The sequence below is a fragment of the Nothobranchius furzeri genome, chromosome 19 (assembly GCF_043380555.1).
Source record: "Nothobranchius furzeri strain GRZ-AD chromosome 19, NfurGRZ-RIMD1, whole genome shotgun sequence".
Lineage (NCBI taxonomy): Eukaryota > Metazoa > Chordata > Actinopteri > Cyprinodontiformes > Nothobranchiidae > Nothobranchius > Nothobranchius furzeri.
This window is the reverse complement of record NC_091759.1, coordinates 24,598,929-24,615,224: the sequence shown is the minus strand read 5'-3', so window position 1 is coordinate 24,615,224 and position 16,296 is coordinate 24,598,929. Positions and strand designations below refer to the sequence as shown.

General features: G+C 46.1%; 1 protein-coding gene across 26 annotated transcripts in view; it reads left to right on the top strand.

Annotated features, from left to right (window-relative positions):
• macf1a (microtubule actin crosslinking factor 1a) overlaps positions 1-16,296 on the top strand; it is a 172,815-nt gene that overhangs the window by 120,386 nt on the left and 36,133 nt on the right. For all 26 annotated transcript variants that reach the window (XM_054745424.2, XM_015974124.3, XM_070547282.1 and 23 more), the window contains 6 exons: positions 67-343; positions 426-1,018; positions 1,093-1,281; positions 1,365-1,571; positions 2,484-2,801; positions 2,874-3,056. In XM_054745424.2, the coding sequence (XP_054601399.1) occupies positions 67-343; positions 426-1,018; positions 1,093-1,281; positions 1,365-1,571; positions 2,484-2,801; positions 2,874-3,056 (1,767 nt within the window). The remainder of the gene's footprint in view (positions 1-66; positions 344-425; positions 1,019-1,092; positions 1,282-1,364; positions 1,572-2,483; positions 2,802-2,873; positions 3,057-16,296) is intronic.

Here is a 16,296-nt window from a genome sequence, read left to right as displayed (position 1 = left end):
CCGGGAATTCTCACACTTCTCCTCCGGCTGCAGCCTTCACGTGTAACATCCTCCTCCTGTCCTCAGGCTCTGCTCCAAGATCTGTCCTCCAGTGTCTCTGCTCTGGGCGAGCAGCTGGACGCTCGGGCCTCTCTGAGCGGGCAGCCTGAAGCGCTTAAGTGTCAACTGCAGGAGACCGGAGAGATCCGCTCGGAGCTGGAGCGACGACGGTCCCAACTTTCCGAGGCTGAGAAGCTCTGCCAGGAGCTGAGCGCCATCGTGGCCGAGCCGTACCTGAAGGAAGAGCTCAGTAAACGTCTGGAGAGCGTCAGCGCTCCACTCCGGAGTCTGGAAGAGCGAGCAGGTCAGGGCTCATCAGGATGTAAAGTCCACGTTTAAACTCTGGTCCGGATGAATCCGTTAATCCACGTTTTTCTCTCCTCCAGCCGACAGCCTCTCCCAGCTCCAGGCTGCCCTCTCCTCCACTCAACAGTTCCAGCAGATGTTTGAGGAGCTGCGCTCTTGGCTCGATCAGCAGTCCGACCCGAAGGAACCGTCCTCGGACTCTCTGCCCTGTTGGTCCGACGCGATCCGGGCCCTGCTGGCCCAGACCGAGGAGCGGCAGCGTGAGATAGCCAGCCAGCGCGGTTCCTACGAGCTGATCCAGGCCGAGGGGGTGTCTCTCCTCGCATCTCTCCCGGCAGACGAACGGTCCGCTCTGCAGTCCCGTCTGGCCTCCCTGAGACAGGACTGGGACGGGTTAAACCACCGGATCTCGGAGCGGGAAGCCCGACTGAAGAACTGTCTGAACAAAGCAGAAACGTACCAGCACCACAAGGCTGAGCTGATCCCGTGGCTAGCAGAGTCCGAGGAGAAGGATGCAGGGATTCGTCCGTCTCTGGACTCAACTGTTCTGGACGAGGCCTTGCAGAAGGCCCGGGTTCTGTCCATGGACCTGGAGAGGCGCCAGCCGCTGTTGGAGGCGTTCAACACGGCAGCCGACCAGCTGCTGGAGCAGTGCTCCGTCGGGGAGGAGGAGGTACGCTCCGACAGATCAGCTGCTCCGTTCACTACCAGAACCGGTTTCAGCTGATCCTTCTGTGTTTGTTTCAGCTACGAGACGAGAAGGCCCAGCTGAACCGACGGGTGGATGGGCTGAGTGGGAGGCTGCTGAACCGGACCTCCCAGCTGGAGGAGCTGGCCAGCCGCCTGAAGGAGTTTGAGGAGGGCAGGCGGGCTGTGGAGCGGAGGCTGGAGGCTGCCAAGCATCAGATAGAAGTCCAGGAGGCTCTGGGACCTCAGGTTAACATCAAAATGCTCATAAACCCAAAGTAATCCCAAAAATCCAAACTCATCAGCAAATGTTGGCTTCTGTCTCCCATCAGGCGTGCAGCGCCAAAAGCTTGGAGAGGTTAAGGAGTCAGCAGGAGAGTCTGAGGTCGCTGCAGCCCCAGGTGGTCTACCTCCGCGACCTGGCCCAGGGGCTGGTTCAGGACGCCCCCCAGACACCAGGGGGCAGCACTGAGGGGGCACAGAGTCTTCAGGACCAGGCCAGAGAAACCCAGAGAGGATACGATGATGTCACTGATAAGGTGAGCAGAGGAGGTCACGGATTCACATTCCAGGTTGTTCACCTCTTCCCGATGATGGGAAAACTTCAGAAGCGTGAGAGGCAAACAGGAAGGAGTTTTTAAAGTGTCTCGAAACGTTTGCGACCAAATGCTCAGGGCCTCATCCTCGAGTCACCGGAATTTGGAACAACTTTTAAGTTTCCTCTGAGTCCCGCTGGTCTGGAGCTCTTCTGTGTTTAGTGAGTCAGGAATGTGGGACAACTTTGGGAACAGCTGGAGACCAAAGTGAGACGCAACAAACACTTAGAATTCCCGTTGTGACGGCTGATGAGACCCTCTCAGTGAAGAGTCGTTTGTGTTGATCCCAGCTGGATATTCACTCTTTAACGAGACCTTCAGCGGGAACTCGGTCGGTCTTTATTCCAGTTTCATGTCTAAAACCGGAAGGAGAACGGATTCAGCAGAGGAGCAGGATGCAGCAGCTGCATCAGTCATGATGACATCAGTTATGACATCGTTTATCATCTCTGGAGCAGAGGAGACGAGGGCTCGTGTCAGTCAGTCTCGCCGTTTGACTTCCTCTGGCCTTATAAGGTCATCGCAGACGCTCGACGCTCCATCGGAGTCTGAAATGTAAACCAGAGACGCTCCTGTTTCCTCTGCTCCGGGCTAATGCTCAGTAAACCATCCTTCCGAGGCTTCTTTGCACTTGAGTGGAAATGTTTGTTGCGTTAATTCTTTCATTTATAATTCCTGTTAAAAACTCGCGGCTGTGACTCGAGTTGTGATAAGTTTTGTGGTGATTTTTCATCAAAGTGAAGATCTGAGCTCGAAAATCAAATTTCACTTGAATGTTTTAAATGTTTTTGAATCCAGAAACTCCGATTTAATGTTTAAAAAGTGAAACATGAAGTGATTTCATCTCTTTGTCAGATCGAGCAGTGCTGCTCCTCCCTGGAGTCGCGTCTCCAGGGTGTGGGTGAGGTCCAGTCCCACGTTAGGGACGTCTTCTCTCGTCTCACCGACCTGGACGATGAACTGGACTCGCTCAGTCCCGTCGGACGCGATGCCGACTCCCTGGCCTCCCAGTCTGATGCCGTGAAAAGCTTCCTGTCCCGCCTGGTGGACCTCAGGACGGAGCTGGATGGCCACGCGTTGGAGTGCAGCACCATGCTGAGGCGAGAAGGCTCCTCCCCCGACCTGCTGGCGCTCCGAAGGGAGACGGAGGCGCTGAGCCGCCAGGCGGGAAAGGTGAGCAGAAGCAGACCAGACGTGTCTTTACGTCCCTTCTGTCTGTTTATTTGTGGTCCTGTTGCTTCTCAGCTGAGCGACCGCGGCCATGCCCGGCTGGGTCAGATCCAGGATGCTGCTGAGAGGGTTGAGGACTTCTACCGGCTGGTGGCGCAGCTGCAAGGCCTGCTGGGACGAGCGGAGGAGGGGCTGACCGCTCAGGGTGTGGTTGGCTCAGAGGTGGAGACGATTAAACATCAGCTTCAGGAGTTCAAGGTAGGACGTGCTGGTCGTTACCCGAGTCTGGTCTTTATACAAGTCAGGGGTCTCATTTATCAAACATGGCGAAGAATCCTTACTAAAACCGTACGTAAGCTCAGCAAAAAAAGTTCTTACGCCAAGCAGGTGTGTGATCTATCAAACATGGAGGACGCACAGCTGCACGCAACCTCCGCTTCATAAATCAGAGACTAACGAGAATGTTTCTCAGCTGCTTTTTAGTCACATCCCGCCCTCACCACGCCCACTTACTGCCATAAATGGTCAATGCTAATATCCTTGTGGATCTCATGCAGATACATAAGCCGGCTGTTGCAGCGCTCCGCCAATGACATGGCGACCGTAGATCGAGGCAGATCAAGGTGTGTGAAAACGAAGCGGTACAAGTAGCAGCAGCGCTGCAGGTGCTCTCCATGTCCAACATGTGCGTAAGCCAGGTGTAACGTCCAGCAAAGGACAGGTTTTAGGTACTGTTTGACCATCAACATCTGGTCAAAAAGGAGACACGAGACCGCACGTGTTCCCTTTAAATCAGTCTGCCTGGTTATACCCCTCACACTTGTCAACCTCTGGTTGGCTACACAATCATAACATGAGAACATTAAAACCAGATTATTCAAGTTTTCCCTCAGTTCTAGAGACGCTTCAGGCCGGCCAGCTGAAGCAAGACCTCTTTACCCACCAAAGCTTTTGACACGTCGTCAAACCCTTTTTGCACCTGCGAAGCTGATGCAACAACAGTTCCTGCACAACAAGCTGATTTGTTCAACTCCTTAAGAGTTATTCCTGAGACGCAAACTAGTTCCAACTGCCGTTACCTGGAGATGACTCTGGACTGACCTGGTCGTACTGCAGTTAATCTACGGACTCCGGTACCTGGGGTCTCCCAGGAGTCTAGTCGTTACCCGAGTCTGGTCTTTATACAAGTCTGGTCTTTATACAAGTCTGGTGTTTATACAAGTCTGGTCTTTATTCAAGTCTGGTCTTTATACAAGTCTGGTCTTTATTCAAGTCTGGTCTTTATACAAGTCTGGTCTTTATACAAGTCTGGTCTTTATACAAGTCTGGTCTTTATGCAAGTCTGGTCTTTATGCAAGTCTGGTCTTTATGCAAGTCTGGTCTTTATGCAAGTCTGGTCTTTATGCAAGTCTGGTCTTTATACAAGTCTGGTCTTTATGCAAGTCTGGTCTTTATGCAAGTCTGGTCTTTATGCAAGTCTGGTCTTTATACAAGTCTGGTCTTTATACAAGTCTGGTCTTTATACAAGTCTGGTCTTTATACAAGTCTGGTGTTTATGCAAGTCTGGTCTTTATACAAGTCTGGTCTTTATACAAGTCTGGTCTTTATACAAGTCTGGTCTTTATTCAAGTCTGGTCTTTATACAAGTCTGGTCTTTATGCAAGTCTGGTCTTTATGCAAGTCTGGTCTTTATGCAAGTCTGGTCTTTATGCAAGTCTGGTCTTTATGCAAGTCTGGTCTTTATGCAAGTCTGGTCTTTATGCAAGTCTGGTCTTTATGCAAGTCTGGTCTTTATACAAGTCTGGTGTTTATACAAGTCTGGTCTTTATTCAAGTCTGGTGTTTATACAAGTCTGGTCTTTATTCAAGTCTGGTCTTTATACAAGTCTGGTCTTTATGCAAGTCTGGTCTTTATACAAGTCTGGTCTTTATTCAAGTCTGGTGTTTATACAAGTCTGGTCTTTATACAAGTCTGGTCTTTATTCAAGTCTGGTGTTTATACAAGTCTGGTCTTTATGCAAGTCTGGTCTTTATACAAGTCTGGTCTTTATACAAGTCTGGTGTTTATACAAGTCTGGTCTTTATGCAAGTCTGGTCTTTATGCAAGTCTGGTCTTTATTCAAGTCTGGTCTTTATTCAAGTCTGGTCTTTATTCAAGTCTGGTCTTTATTCAAGTCTGGTCTTTATTCAAGTCTGGTCTTTATACAAGTCTGGTCTTTATACAAGTCTGGTCTTTATACAAGTCTGGTCTTTATACAAGTCTGGTCTTTATTCAAGTCTGGTCTTTATTCAAGTCTGGTCTTTATTCAAGTCTGGTCTTTATACAAGTCTGGTCTTTATTCAAGTCTGGTCTTTATTCAAGTCTGGTCTTTATGCAAGTCTGGTCTTTATGCAAGTCTGGTCTTTATACAAGTCTGGTCTTTATACAAGTCTGGTCTTTATGCAAGTCTGGTCTTTATGCAAGTCTGGTCTTTATACAAGTCTGGTCTTTATGCAAGTCTGGTCTTTATACAAGTCTGGTCTTTATACAAGTCTGGTCTTTATACAAGTCTGGTCTTTATACAAGTCTGGTCTTTATACAAGTCTGGTCTTTATACAAGTCTGGTCTTTATACAAGTCTGGTCTTTATACAAGTCTGGTCTTTATACAAGTCTGGTCTTTATGCAAGTCTTTTTTAATAGCCGAGTCTGGTCTTTATGCAAGTCTTTTTTAATAGCCGAGTCTGGTCTTTATACAAGTCTTTTTTTATTAGCCGAGTCTGGTCTTTATGAATGTCTGTTTTTATACCCGAGTTTGTTTTAATACCCGAGTCTGGTCTTTATACAAGTCTTTTTTAATAGCCGAGTCTGGTCTTTATGCAAGTCTTTTTTAATAGCCGAGTCTGGTCTTTATACAAGTCTTTTTTTATTAGCCGAGTCTGGTCTTTATGAATGTCTGTTTTTATACCCGAGTTTGTTTTAATACCCGAGTCTGGTCTTTATACAAGTCTGTTTTAATAGCCGAGTCTGGTCTTTATACAAGTCTGTTTTAATAGCCGAGTCTGGTCTTTATGAATGTCTGGTCATTACCCGAGTCTGTTTTTATACCCGAGTTTGTTTTTATACTGGAGTCTGGTCTTTACCCGAGTGTGGTTCAACTCGACGCTCCGGTTCTGTAGGAGGGTCTTTAAGGTGGTGTCGGGTTCTGATCAGAGACCCGTGGTCCAGAGACGATGCTCAGATGAGCCGAGGCTCGTCTCTAAGCTCCATTTTTGTTTTTTCTGTGTTTTTGATTTTCTGCCAAAGGTTCTTAAGAATTTAGACTTTGTGTTTAAAATAATTTCTTTTACCGAAAGAGCTTCATGAGGATCAGTTTAGATGTTGTTGTTTTTATCTGTGGTGAAACTAAATCATGTCCTGTTTTTCTTTCGTTTTAGTCAGGACTCGTTAGTTTAGTTCTAGAACAGCTCTACCGTGTTTTAGTTAGTAACGATGTAAACGTTAAATACCGAGACTTTTACCGGGTCTCAGACGGGTCTGAGTCATGTATTAATGTGCTGCTGCAGCATTGTTTTCCCGCCAAAACCAGTTTCACTGAAGAAGAGTTAATAAAACTTTATTGGTCTGGTGTTGCTGCAGCGAAAAAAGCACCAAAAACCTCAACAATGTGCTACAGGTCACCATCACAAAACTCAACTATTACAAAAAAAGATCTGAGAGGACCAGATTCTGGCTAAACGGAAAATCAAGTCAGTTGTTGTGATGTTCCAGTCAGCTGAGTCGGAGCTGATCTTTGTTCTGTTGGGTCCTTCTTTCACTAATTCCCTTTAAGGGGACAAGAACTCGTGTTTCAGGCTCCTCCTGATGTCACGCGTCCTGCTCAGGAGAAAGCTCTTCGTCCTGCTCGTTTTCTGTAGTCATGGTTGGATGAAACGGCATTTTCACCCTAACTGAATCCTTCGCTCTCTCCTGCCCCCGTTACCTTTGTCGTTCCCGTTCCTCCCCATGTTTCTGGATCTTTCCCTCCTCTTCCACCTCACTGCGCTCCTGATGAGAACAAACCAGGGAAATGTGCGGCGGAGAACAAACAGATCGAGCAGATAAAGAGCTGCTGAAAGACGAGAACAGAGAGAAGAGATGAATGGGCGGGACGTTAAAAGCAGACGGATCAGACAGACTGGAGACGTGTTTGATGGTTTCTGTGGTCACAGAGCAGCTTTACTGGTGATCTACTGGAAATAACAACTGATGGATGGATTTTTCATTTGTCCTTCATCAGAAGTTCTCCAGGATCTTCTGAAGCACTTTGAAACTTTTGCTAAGAGGAAAAAAAGGTTTGCTTTGAATGAAAAATGTCCTCAGAAAAGGTTTAAAGGTGTTTTAGGCCAAAAACACCGCATCAGCAGCTGTAGGGGGCGGAGTCACTGATTGCAGTGGAGTTATTTTCTCTGCCATGGAAGTCTGATTGTGACAAGTCACATCTCCTACATAAAACACACAAGTCTGGCAACCATGGTGACTGCAAGTTAATGTCGCTCTCCATGGTAACCCTAAAGGTGATTTTCATGGTGACCCCAATGCTCCACTGGCTGCAGCGTTAACATTTCTGATTATCTTTCTAAGTTCATCCTGAAAGTGTCTCTAAGGTGGTGTGTCTGCTACGGCCTGCAGTAAAGTTTTATTTCCCTAAACCAAACTGAAAAGTAGAATTTTATTCATCTAAAGGTAAAAAACCCTGAAAATTTTGACATTCATGTGGCTGTTTGTGTTTTAGAGTGCTGGTTAGTGTTTGAGTACTAGTTTGTGTTTTAGAGTACTAGTTTGTGTTTTAGAGTACTGGTTAGTGCTTGAGTACTAGTTTGTGTTTTAGAGTACTAGTTTGAGTTTTAGAGTACTGGTTAGTGTTTTAGAGTGCCGGTTTGTGTTTTAGAGTGCCGGTTTGTGTTTTAGAGTGCCGGTTTGTGTTTGAGTACTAGTTTGTGTTTTAGAGTACTGGTTAGTATTTTAGAGTACTGGATAGTGTTTGAGTACTAATTTGTGTTTTAGAGAACTGGTTAGTATTTTAGAGTGCCGGTTTGTGTTTTAGAGTACTAGTTTGTGTTTTAGAGTACTAGTTAGTGTTTGAGTACTAGTTTGTGTTTTAGAGTACTAGTTTGTGTTTTAGAGTACTGGTTAGTGTTTTAGAGTACCGGTTAGTGTTTTAGAGTGCCGGTTTGTGTTTTAGAGTACCGGTTTGTGTTTTTGAGTACCGGTTAGTGTTTGAGTACTAGTTTGTGTTTTAGAGTACAGGTTAATATTTTAGAGTACTGGTTAGTGCTTGAGTACTAGTTTGTGTTTTAGAGTACTAGTTTGTGTTTTAGAGTACTGGTTAGTGTTTTACAGTGCCGGTTAGTGTTTTAGAGTGCCGGTTTGTGTTTTAGAGTGCCGGTTAGTGTTTTAGAGTACTGGTTAGTGTTTTAGAGTACCGGTTAGTGTTTTATAGTGCCGGTTTGTGTTTTAGAGTACCGGTTTGTGTTTTTGAGTACCGGTTAGTGTTTGAGTACTAGTTTGTGTTTTAGAGTACAGGTTAGTATTTTAGAGTACTGGTTAGTGCTTATGTACTAGTTTGTGTTTTAGAGTACTAGTTTGTGTTTTAGAGTACTGGTTTGTGTTTTAGAGTACTGGTTAGTGTTTTAGAGTGCCGGTTTGTGTTTTAGAGTGCCGGTTTGTGTTTGAGTACTAGTTTGTGTTTTAGAGTACCGGTTAGTGTTTTAGAGTACCGGTTAGTGTTTTAGAGTACCGGTTAGTGTTTTAGAGTGCCGGTTTGTGTTTTAGAGTACCGGTTTGTGTTTTTGAGTACCGGTTAGTGTTTGAGTACTAGTTTGTGTTTTAGAGTACAGGTTAGTGCTTGAGTACTAGTTTGTGTTTTAGAGTACTAGTTTGTGTTTTAGAGTACTGGTTAGTGTTTTAGAGTGCCGGTTTGTGTTTTAGAGTGCCGGTTTGTGTTTTTGAGTACCAGTTAGTTTTTGAGTACTAGTTTGTGTTTTAGAGTACTGGTTAGTGCTTGAGTACTAGTTTGTGTTTTAGAGTACAGGTTAGTGTTTTAGAGTGCCGGTTTGTGTTTTTGAGTACCAGTTAGTGTTTGACTACTAGTTTGTGTTTTAGAGTACTGGTTAGTATTTTAGAGTACCGGTTAGTGTTTGAGTACTAGTTTGTGTTTTAGAGTACTGGTTAGTATTTTAGAGTACTGGTTAGTGTTTGAGTACTAATTTGTGTTTTAGAGTACTAGTTTGTGTTTTAGAGTACTAGTTTGTGTTTTAGAGTACTGGTTAGTGTTTTAGAGTTTCGGTTTGTGTTTTAGAGTACCGGTTTGTGTTTTTAAGTACCGTTAGTGTTTGAGTACTAGTTTGTGTTTTAGAGTACTAGTTTGTGTTTTAGAGTACTGGTTAGTGTTTTAGAGTACTGGTTAGTATTTTAGAGTGCCGGTTAGTGTTTTAGATTGCCTGTTTGTGTTTTAAAGTACCGGTTAGTGTTTTAGAGTGCTGGTTAGTGCTTTAGAGTACTGGTTAGTGCTTTAGAGTGCCGGTTAGTATTTTAGAGTGCCAGTTAGTGTTTTAGAGTACCGGTTTGTGTTTTTAAGTACCGGTTAGTGTTTGAGTACTAGTTTGTGTTTTAGAGTACTAGTTTGTGTTTTAGAGTACTGGTTAGTGTTTTAGACTACTGGTTAGTATTTTAGAGTACTGGTTAGTATTTTAGAGTGCCGGTTTGTGTTTTAGAGTACTAGTTTGTGTTTTAGAGTACTGGCTAGTGTTTGAGTACTAGTTTGTATTTTAGAGTACTGGTTAGTGTTTTAGAGTGCCGGTTTGTGTTTTAGAGTACTGGTTAGTGTTTGAGTACTAGTTTGTGTTTTAGAGTACTAGTTTGTGTTTTAGAGTACTAGTTTGTGTTTTAGAGTACTGGTTTGTGTTTTAGAGTACTAGTTTGTGTTTTATAGTACTGGTTAGTGTTTGAGTACTGGTTAGTGTTTGAGTACTGGTTAGTGTTTGAGTACTAGTTTGTATTTTAGAGTACTGGTTAGTATTTTAGAGTGCCGGTTAGTGTTTTAGAGTGCCTGTTTGTGTTTTAAAGTACCGGTTAGTGTTTGAGTGCTGGTTAGTGCTTTAGAGTGCCGGTTAGTATTTTAGAGTGCCAGTTAGTGTTTTAGAGTACCGATTAGTATTTTAGAGTGCCGGTTAGTGTTTTAGAGTTCCGGTTAGTGTTTTAGAGTGCCGATTAGTATTTTAGAGTACCGGTTTGTGTTTTAGAGTACCGGTTAGTGTTTTAGAGTACTGGTTAGTGTTTTAGAGTTCTAGTTTGTGTTTTAGAGTACCAGTTAGTATTTTAGAGTACTGGTTAGTATTTTAGAGTACCGGTTAGTGTTTTAGAGTACTAGTTTGTGTTTTAGAGTACTAGTTTGTGTTTTATAGTACTGGTTAGTGTTTTAGAGTTCTAGTTTGTGTTTTAGAGTACTGGTTAGTGTTTTAGAGTTCTAGTTTGTATTTTAGAGTACTGGTTAGTATTTTAGAGTGCCGGTTAGTGTTTTAGAGTGCCTGTTTGTGTTTTAAAGTACCGGTTAGTGTTTTAGAATGCTGGTTAGTGCTTTAGAGTGCCGGTTAGTGTTTTAGAGTGCTGGTTAGTGCTTTAGAGTGCCGGTTAGTATTTTAGAGTGCCGGTTAGTGTTTTAGAGTTCCGGTTAGTGTTTTAGAGTGCCGATTAGTATTTTAGAGTACCGGTTTGTGTTTTAGAGTACCGGTTAGTGTTTTAGAGTACTGGTTAGTGTTTTAGAGTTCTAGTTTGTGTTTTAGAGTACCGGTTAGTATTTTAGAGTACTGGTTAGTATTTTAGAGTACCGGTTAGTGTTTTAGAGTACTAGTTTGTGTTTTAGAGTACTGGTTAGTGTTTTAGAGTTCTAGTTTGTGTTTTAGAGTACCGGTTAGTATTTTAGAGTACCGGTTAGTGTTTTAGAGTACTGGTTAGTGTTTTAGAGTTCTAGTTTGTGTTTTAGAGTTCTAGTTTGTGTTTTAGAGTACCGGTTAGTATTTTAGAGTACCGGTTAGTGTTTTAGAGTACCAGTTTGTGTTTTAGAGTACTAGTTTGTGTTTTAGAGTACCGGTTAGTATTTTAGAATACCGGTTAGTATTTTAGAGTACTGGTTTGTGCCGATGCTCTTTTCTAATGAGAAGAAATCACTTTTAGCTGCTTCTTGATTAGAAACCAACCTGATTATTATTTATTGATCTCGGATTTGGATTTGTCCTGATTTCTCCTCCAAACTCCGAGGAGCGGGATGCCGCAGATCCAGAGCTGAATGTAAATAGCTGCTGCCTGCAGGGTTTGTAGAGCATGGAGAAATGGTCTGTCACTCCGTCTGAGGCCATCGGGTATTTTTAGGGACTAACAAGTATCAGACGGAGAAACACAAAGAAGAAACTAGAACATCCTTTATTTGTGTTTGAGCAGCAGAACGTCGCTCTGTATCTGATCCAAGCAGGCTTCCCTCCTGGTCTGGTTCTGTGTAATGGATCCACCTCGGCTCCATTCAAACCTAAACTCCTCTGTCTGGCCGCCCCTCCCCCATCAGATCTGTTTCATATCCAGGGGATGATGTCATTCCGACGCTTAAAAAGACGAGGGGCTTGAGACGGGGGCTGGGGGGGGGGGGGGGGGGGGGGGCTCATGCAGACTGATGGGGTCAGGGAGGAGGATGGAGGACAAAACAGACTTTTATAAAAGTTTAGTCTGTCAGCTAAACAACCGGGCGAATGTCTTCGTGTTTAATTCTTCCTGCAGAAATCCGTGTTTAACTGTAGGAGTTCCAGCCACAGCAGGAATAGATGAATCGGTTGGGTCAGGCTTCTGACCCAGAGCCCAGGAGCAGCCATGTGGTAAAACGGGGTCATCAGTAAGCTCCTGGTGTCCGTCACCTCTCAGGTAGTCGTCTCCAGGTGAGCTCGTGGGCATCGACCGTAACCCTGACGACGCCCTGATGTTCTCACCGATGTTTTTATTTCTGACTGGGGAAGTTGGACCCGTGCTGCTGAGACGGGAAACAGCAGGTGATGGCGCTGCCTGTAAACAAGCACAGAACTCGGCTGCACTCCGACTAGCCGTTAGCTCCTCAGTCCTGAACAGAGGCAGTGCAGGAAGCTGTAATTATTTACCTCCAAGTCACGTTTTAGCCCCCTGACCCGATCCTCAGTCTGGTGCTGTTGCCAGTGTGGAACATCTGCACACGGATCCCAACCTGGAGAGTCGGGAATGTCTTCCTTTCCCACTCAGAGTGGAGTTATTTATCATCTACCTGTTTATCCTCAGTCGCTGTGTGTGTGTGTGTGTGTGTGTGTGTGTGTGTGTGTGTGTGTGTGTGTGCGCGCGCGCGCTCATCAGATGCTTCTAATTCCAATCTTTTTCGGGTAGCAACCGGAATCTCAGCTGTCTACATTCCTCACCCTCACACACACACAAACACACACACACACACACACACACTCTGCGGTGTGATATCAGCCGTCGTGCATGCCCGTGGCCGCCTGCGTCCTGGAACAGCTGACAGTCTCTGGGTGGGATGTGAACACACTCGGACACGCTGATGTTTCATCAGCAGAGGCGTTCCGGCTCCTAGAGCCGACATTCCTGGGAAGGGCCGGTTAGTCCAGCTGACAGCAGGACGCTCGTTCTTACTTTCACGAAGGAGAAACAAGTCTGTAAAAAAGTTTTTAATCAGCTCACACGCCTCCTCCGTCTGCACCCCCTCCACCTACTCCCCCTCTCACATTTCTCACCTCCTCCCAACTCCGCTCCGCTCCTTCATCCTGGAGTTTCAGGAACTCCCACACTGAGAAATGTTTTACCCTTCATGGCTTTTCCTTTAGTTTAGTCCTGAATCCCATTGATCTGACCGGAGAAGTGTTCGAGGAGTTCATCGGGTCAGAACCGAGTAACCCCTCCTCGCTAATCCAAACCATTCCTCATCTGGATCAGATCTGTGTTTCCTGACTCCTGAACCTCCTGTTTGTGTGTCCAGAACTCTGATTGGCTCACGCTCAACATACGTGTTGTATGATCAAACATGAAGTGGATCCGTGTTCCTCCTGCTCTCTGGTTCTGGATCAGTTCAGGAGCAGTTTTCAGTCTAACCCAACCTGTAACCCTGGCCCACCTCCTGGAATAGAGAAGGATAGAAAATTCCTTCATTGTTCCACATCGGGAACATTTCTGCATAAAAGCAGCCAGTAACCCCGACCTTGACCCGTTGGGTCAGAGCCGAGCTAGGACCAGAAATCGGTATCGGCCTACAGAGACAGAACCCAGCCTGCTGCTGTATGTTCTGACCCAGAAGCTGCTCAGAGCACTGACTTCTATGGGTCATCTGTTTTCTCATGAGGCAACACCTGTCGACAGGTAAATGATCATTCACCTGCGCCCCCCCCCCACCCCCACCCCCCACACACACACACACACACACACACACACACACACACACACACACACACACACACACGGTTACCTGGCAGCAGAAAGAGAGAAATGCTCTCCTCTCTCTCTCTCTCTCACACACACACACACACACACACACACACACACACACACACACACACACACACACACACACACACACACTCTGTGACTTTTGCTGTGGGTTTAACATTAACCAGCAGAGTGATTCACCTGCTGGTTTGTGTGAAAGATTTTATTGTTCTCAAACAAACGGACCATAACACGAAGAAGTCACGTAGATCACACACACACACACACACACACACACACACACACACACACACACACACACTAGTGATGGTGGTTTGACTCTAAAGATTTTAGAGTTGATTAGCTCTGTGTGTGTGTGTGTGTGTATGTGTGTGTGTGTGTGTGTGTGTGTGTGTAACTGTAAATCAGCCCTCATGCTCACACACACACATTCTTGTGGGCCCGTAAACCTTGTGTGTGTGTTCTCGTTTCCTCGTCACAGATGTGGGATCAGCTACGGCAGGACTCTTCCTTTGAGAGAAGTTGGAAGATATTTGAGTGGAGCTTGTCGGTCACTGTCGCTGCAGCTCTGCAGGACCTCACTTTTATGTTTTTAGACGTTTAGTATTTTATCGTTTTGGTCCTTTACGGTTCTCTGCTCTTTTGTTACTTTCATGTTATTTTCAGCGCCTCGGGTTTCCGTAAAGGCAGTGGAAGGCGCCATACGAATCAAACGTGATGGATTGATTAAACCTAGATCTTAACTAGAAACTTACTGCAAAAATAAATACGAGATACTTAAAAGTTAGAGGAAAAGTCAAAGAAGCGCCTCCTGGTGGCTGGCTGCGGGTCTACATGTAAGCCCCGCCCCCTCCATGTAAAACACATTAAAGAGAGGAGTCATTTCTCACCTTGCTGCTGTTTGCTTTAATCCAGATGTAACCAGTTTTTTAGTTCTGAAAACACCTGGGCTGTGTTCAGGTGAGTGGGCGGGGCTTTCAGCTCCACATCTAGGGACTCTGCCTTCAAAGGTGCAACATGGGTTAGGGTTAAATAACACAGATTATGTTAGAGACCAAACACAAGTAGAACAACTAGTAATCCATCAGCTTAACTTTTTCACCAGCTGGAGGGTCCACTCTGGAGAGGATTTCCCTGTAACATCTAAGAGATGCTATAAAACAGCTTTTGGTTAGAGCAGCTGGATTCACAGCAGTTTTCTAATCAGATTTAATCTGGAACAGATGATGGAGGCTCCTGGTGGAGCGGCGGGGTGAGGGCACCTTTCTTAAATCAAAACAACCAGACTTCTGCCTGACCGGCCCACATCTGGGTTTGAATCTGTGTGGATCGTCTGGTCCACGCCTGTGTGTGTGTGTGTGTGTGTGTGTGTGTGTGTGTGTGTGTGTGTGTGTGTGTGTGTGTGTGTGTGTGTGTGTGTGTGTGTGTGTGTGCGCGCGCGCGCGCGTCGGCCCAACGACAAACCCCTTTTGTTTCTATGAAGACGTTTTCCTTGGACGCGACAGTGACAGCTGCAACGCCACTGACAGGGAGGGGGTGGGCGAGTTAAAGAGAGAGAGGGGTGTTTAGCGTGTTTGACATGCGGACCACGCACTCCTCCGTGCAACAGTTGATCAAGCCGAAGTCGGTCCTGTGAGGAAACCCGGAGGAGGAGAAACGAGTCTAACTCTGGAACAGAAGAGAAAAAACAAAAGGGTTTAAAGTTCCTGCAGGTCGCCATGCCCCCCCCCCCCCCCCCCATCCCAACGTGTTTCTGTGAGGCACCCTCCTCTCCTCCGGATTGGATTTCAGTGAAGGCACAGACGGGAATGCACAACTGGAGCCTGTGAATATCCCAGACTTTGGTGTGTCTTCTCCACTCCAGCGGCGTCCTCCTTGTGTGAAAACTGGGAATTCCGTGACAATGGAGGAAATAATGGAGTGAGAAAAGAAAAACTTGGACTGGACTCAACTTCCTGGTCTGCCTGCCGCCTGGTCTTTTGCTTTAGGGGAAAGAGACGGCTTATTACTGATAAGCCTCTTTGTGTCCCACCCCCTCCGCCCCACACTCTTCTCTGACTGTTTTGGAGCCACAGCGGGAAAAAGGGGGTTTTCTTCCAGATTCTCAAACGTGGATTACAAATCTGGGTTGAATGTAGCCCTCCAGATTCCTCCTTGTTTCCCCTCTTGGTGCCAATTCTGCCTTCTGCTGCAGGGAGGTGTTCTGGAGCCGCTCTTTTATCTGCTGCCCGCCTGATTCAGCCCCTTCCCGGCTTTATCGCTGGATATTAGAGCGTTTCATTCATCACATTTTTATTTTTCCTCCTGTAATTGGAGGAAGAAAGCCGCCTGCTGCTCAGCGTGGGATAATCTTCTGCATCCCGGTGTTCTGCACAGTTTTTGTTAATGTGCACGATCCTCCTTCTGCTCTCTCCTGGCATCATTCCGCTCGCCTCCGTCTCACTCCCTCTATCCTTTTTCCCTTTTTCTGTGTGTGGAGGAAAGCGTGGCGATCGGAGCACTTCCTGTGTTTTAACAGCGGCGCAGGAAACAGAACAAACGGAGCTGAAATTCAAACACAAACAGCGAGAGAGAGAGAGAGAAGGGGGAGGGACGTGGAGAATGAGGGGAGATGACGGGGGAGCGGTGGGAGAGTGAGAGGAAAGGAGATTTTTTTAGCAGCTGCAAACCATTTCAGCTGTGTTGTGGCCTGGGAGCTGGGAGACTGAGAAAGGGAAGAAAAGGCTTCGTAGAAGGAGGAGAAGCTGCGTGGCACTTTCTGTCTGGAGGAGAAAGAGGACAGCGGAGGAAACGGGAAGGCAGCGTGTCCTGGGAGAGACTTGAAGCCTGGACCAGAGCTGGAGGGGCTGTCTGGGACTTTGCCCCCTGGACACGGTCCCACGACTCGGCTCTACCTCGCTCGCCTGGCTGGTCCACAATCCACCCCCTCCCTGCCCCCCCAACAGCCTGCTTTGGATCTACTGTAGCGCCTCTCCCCTAAAGCTGCAGACGAGAGAATGAAGCAGATGAAAGAAA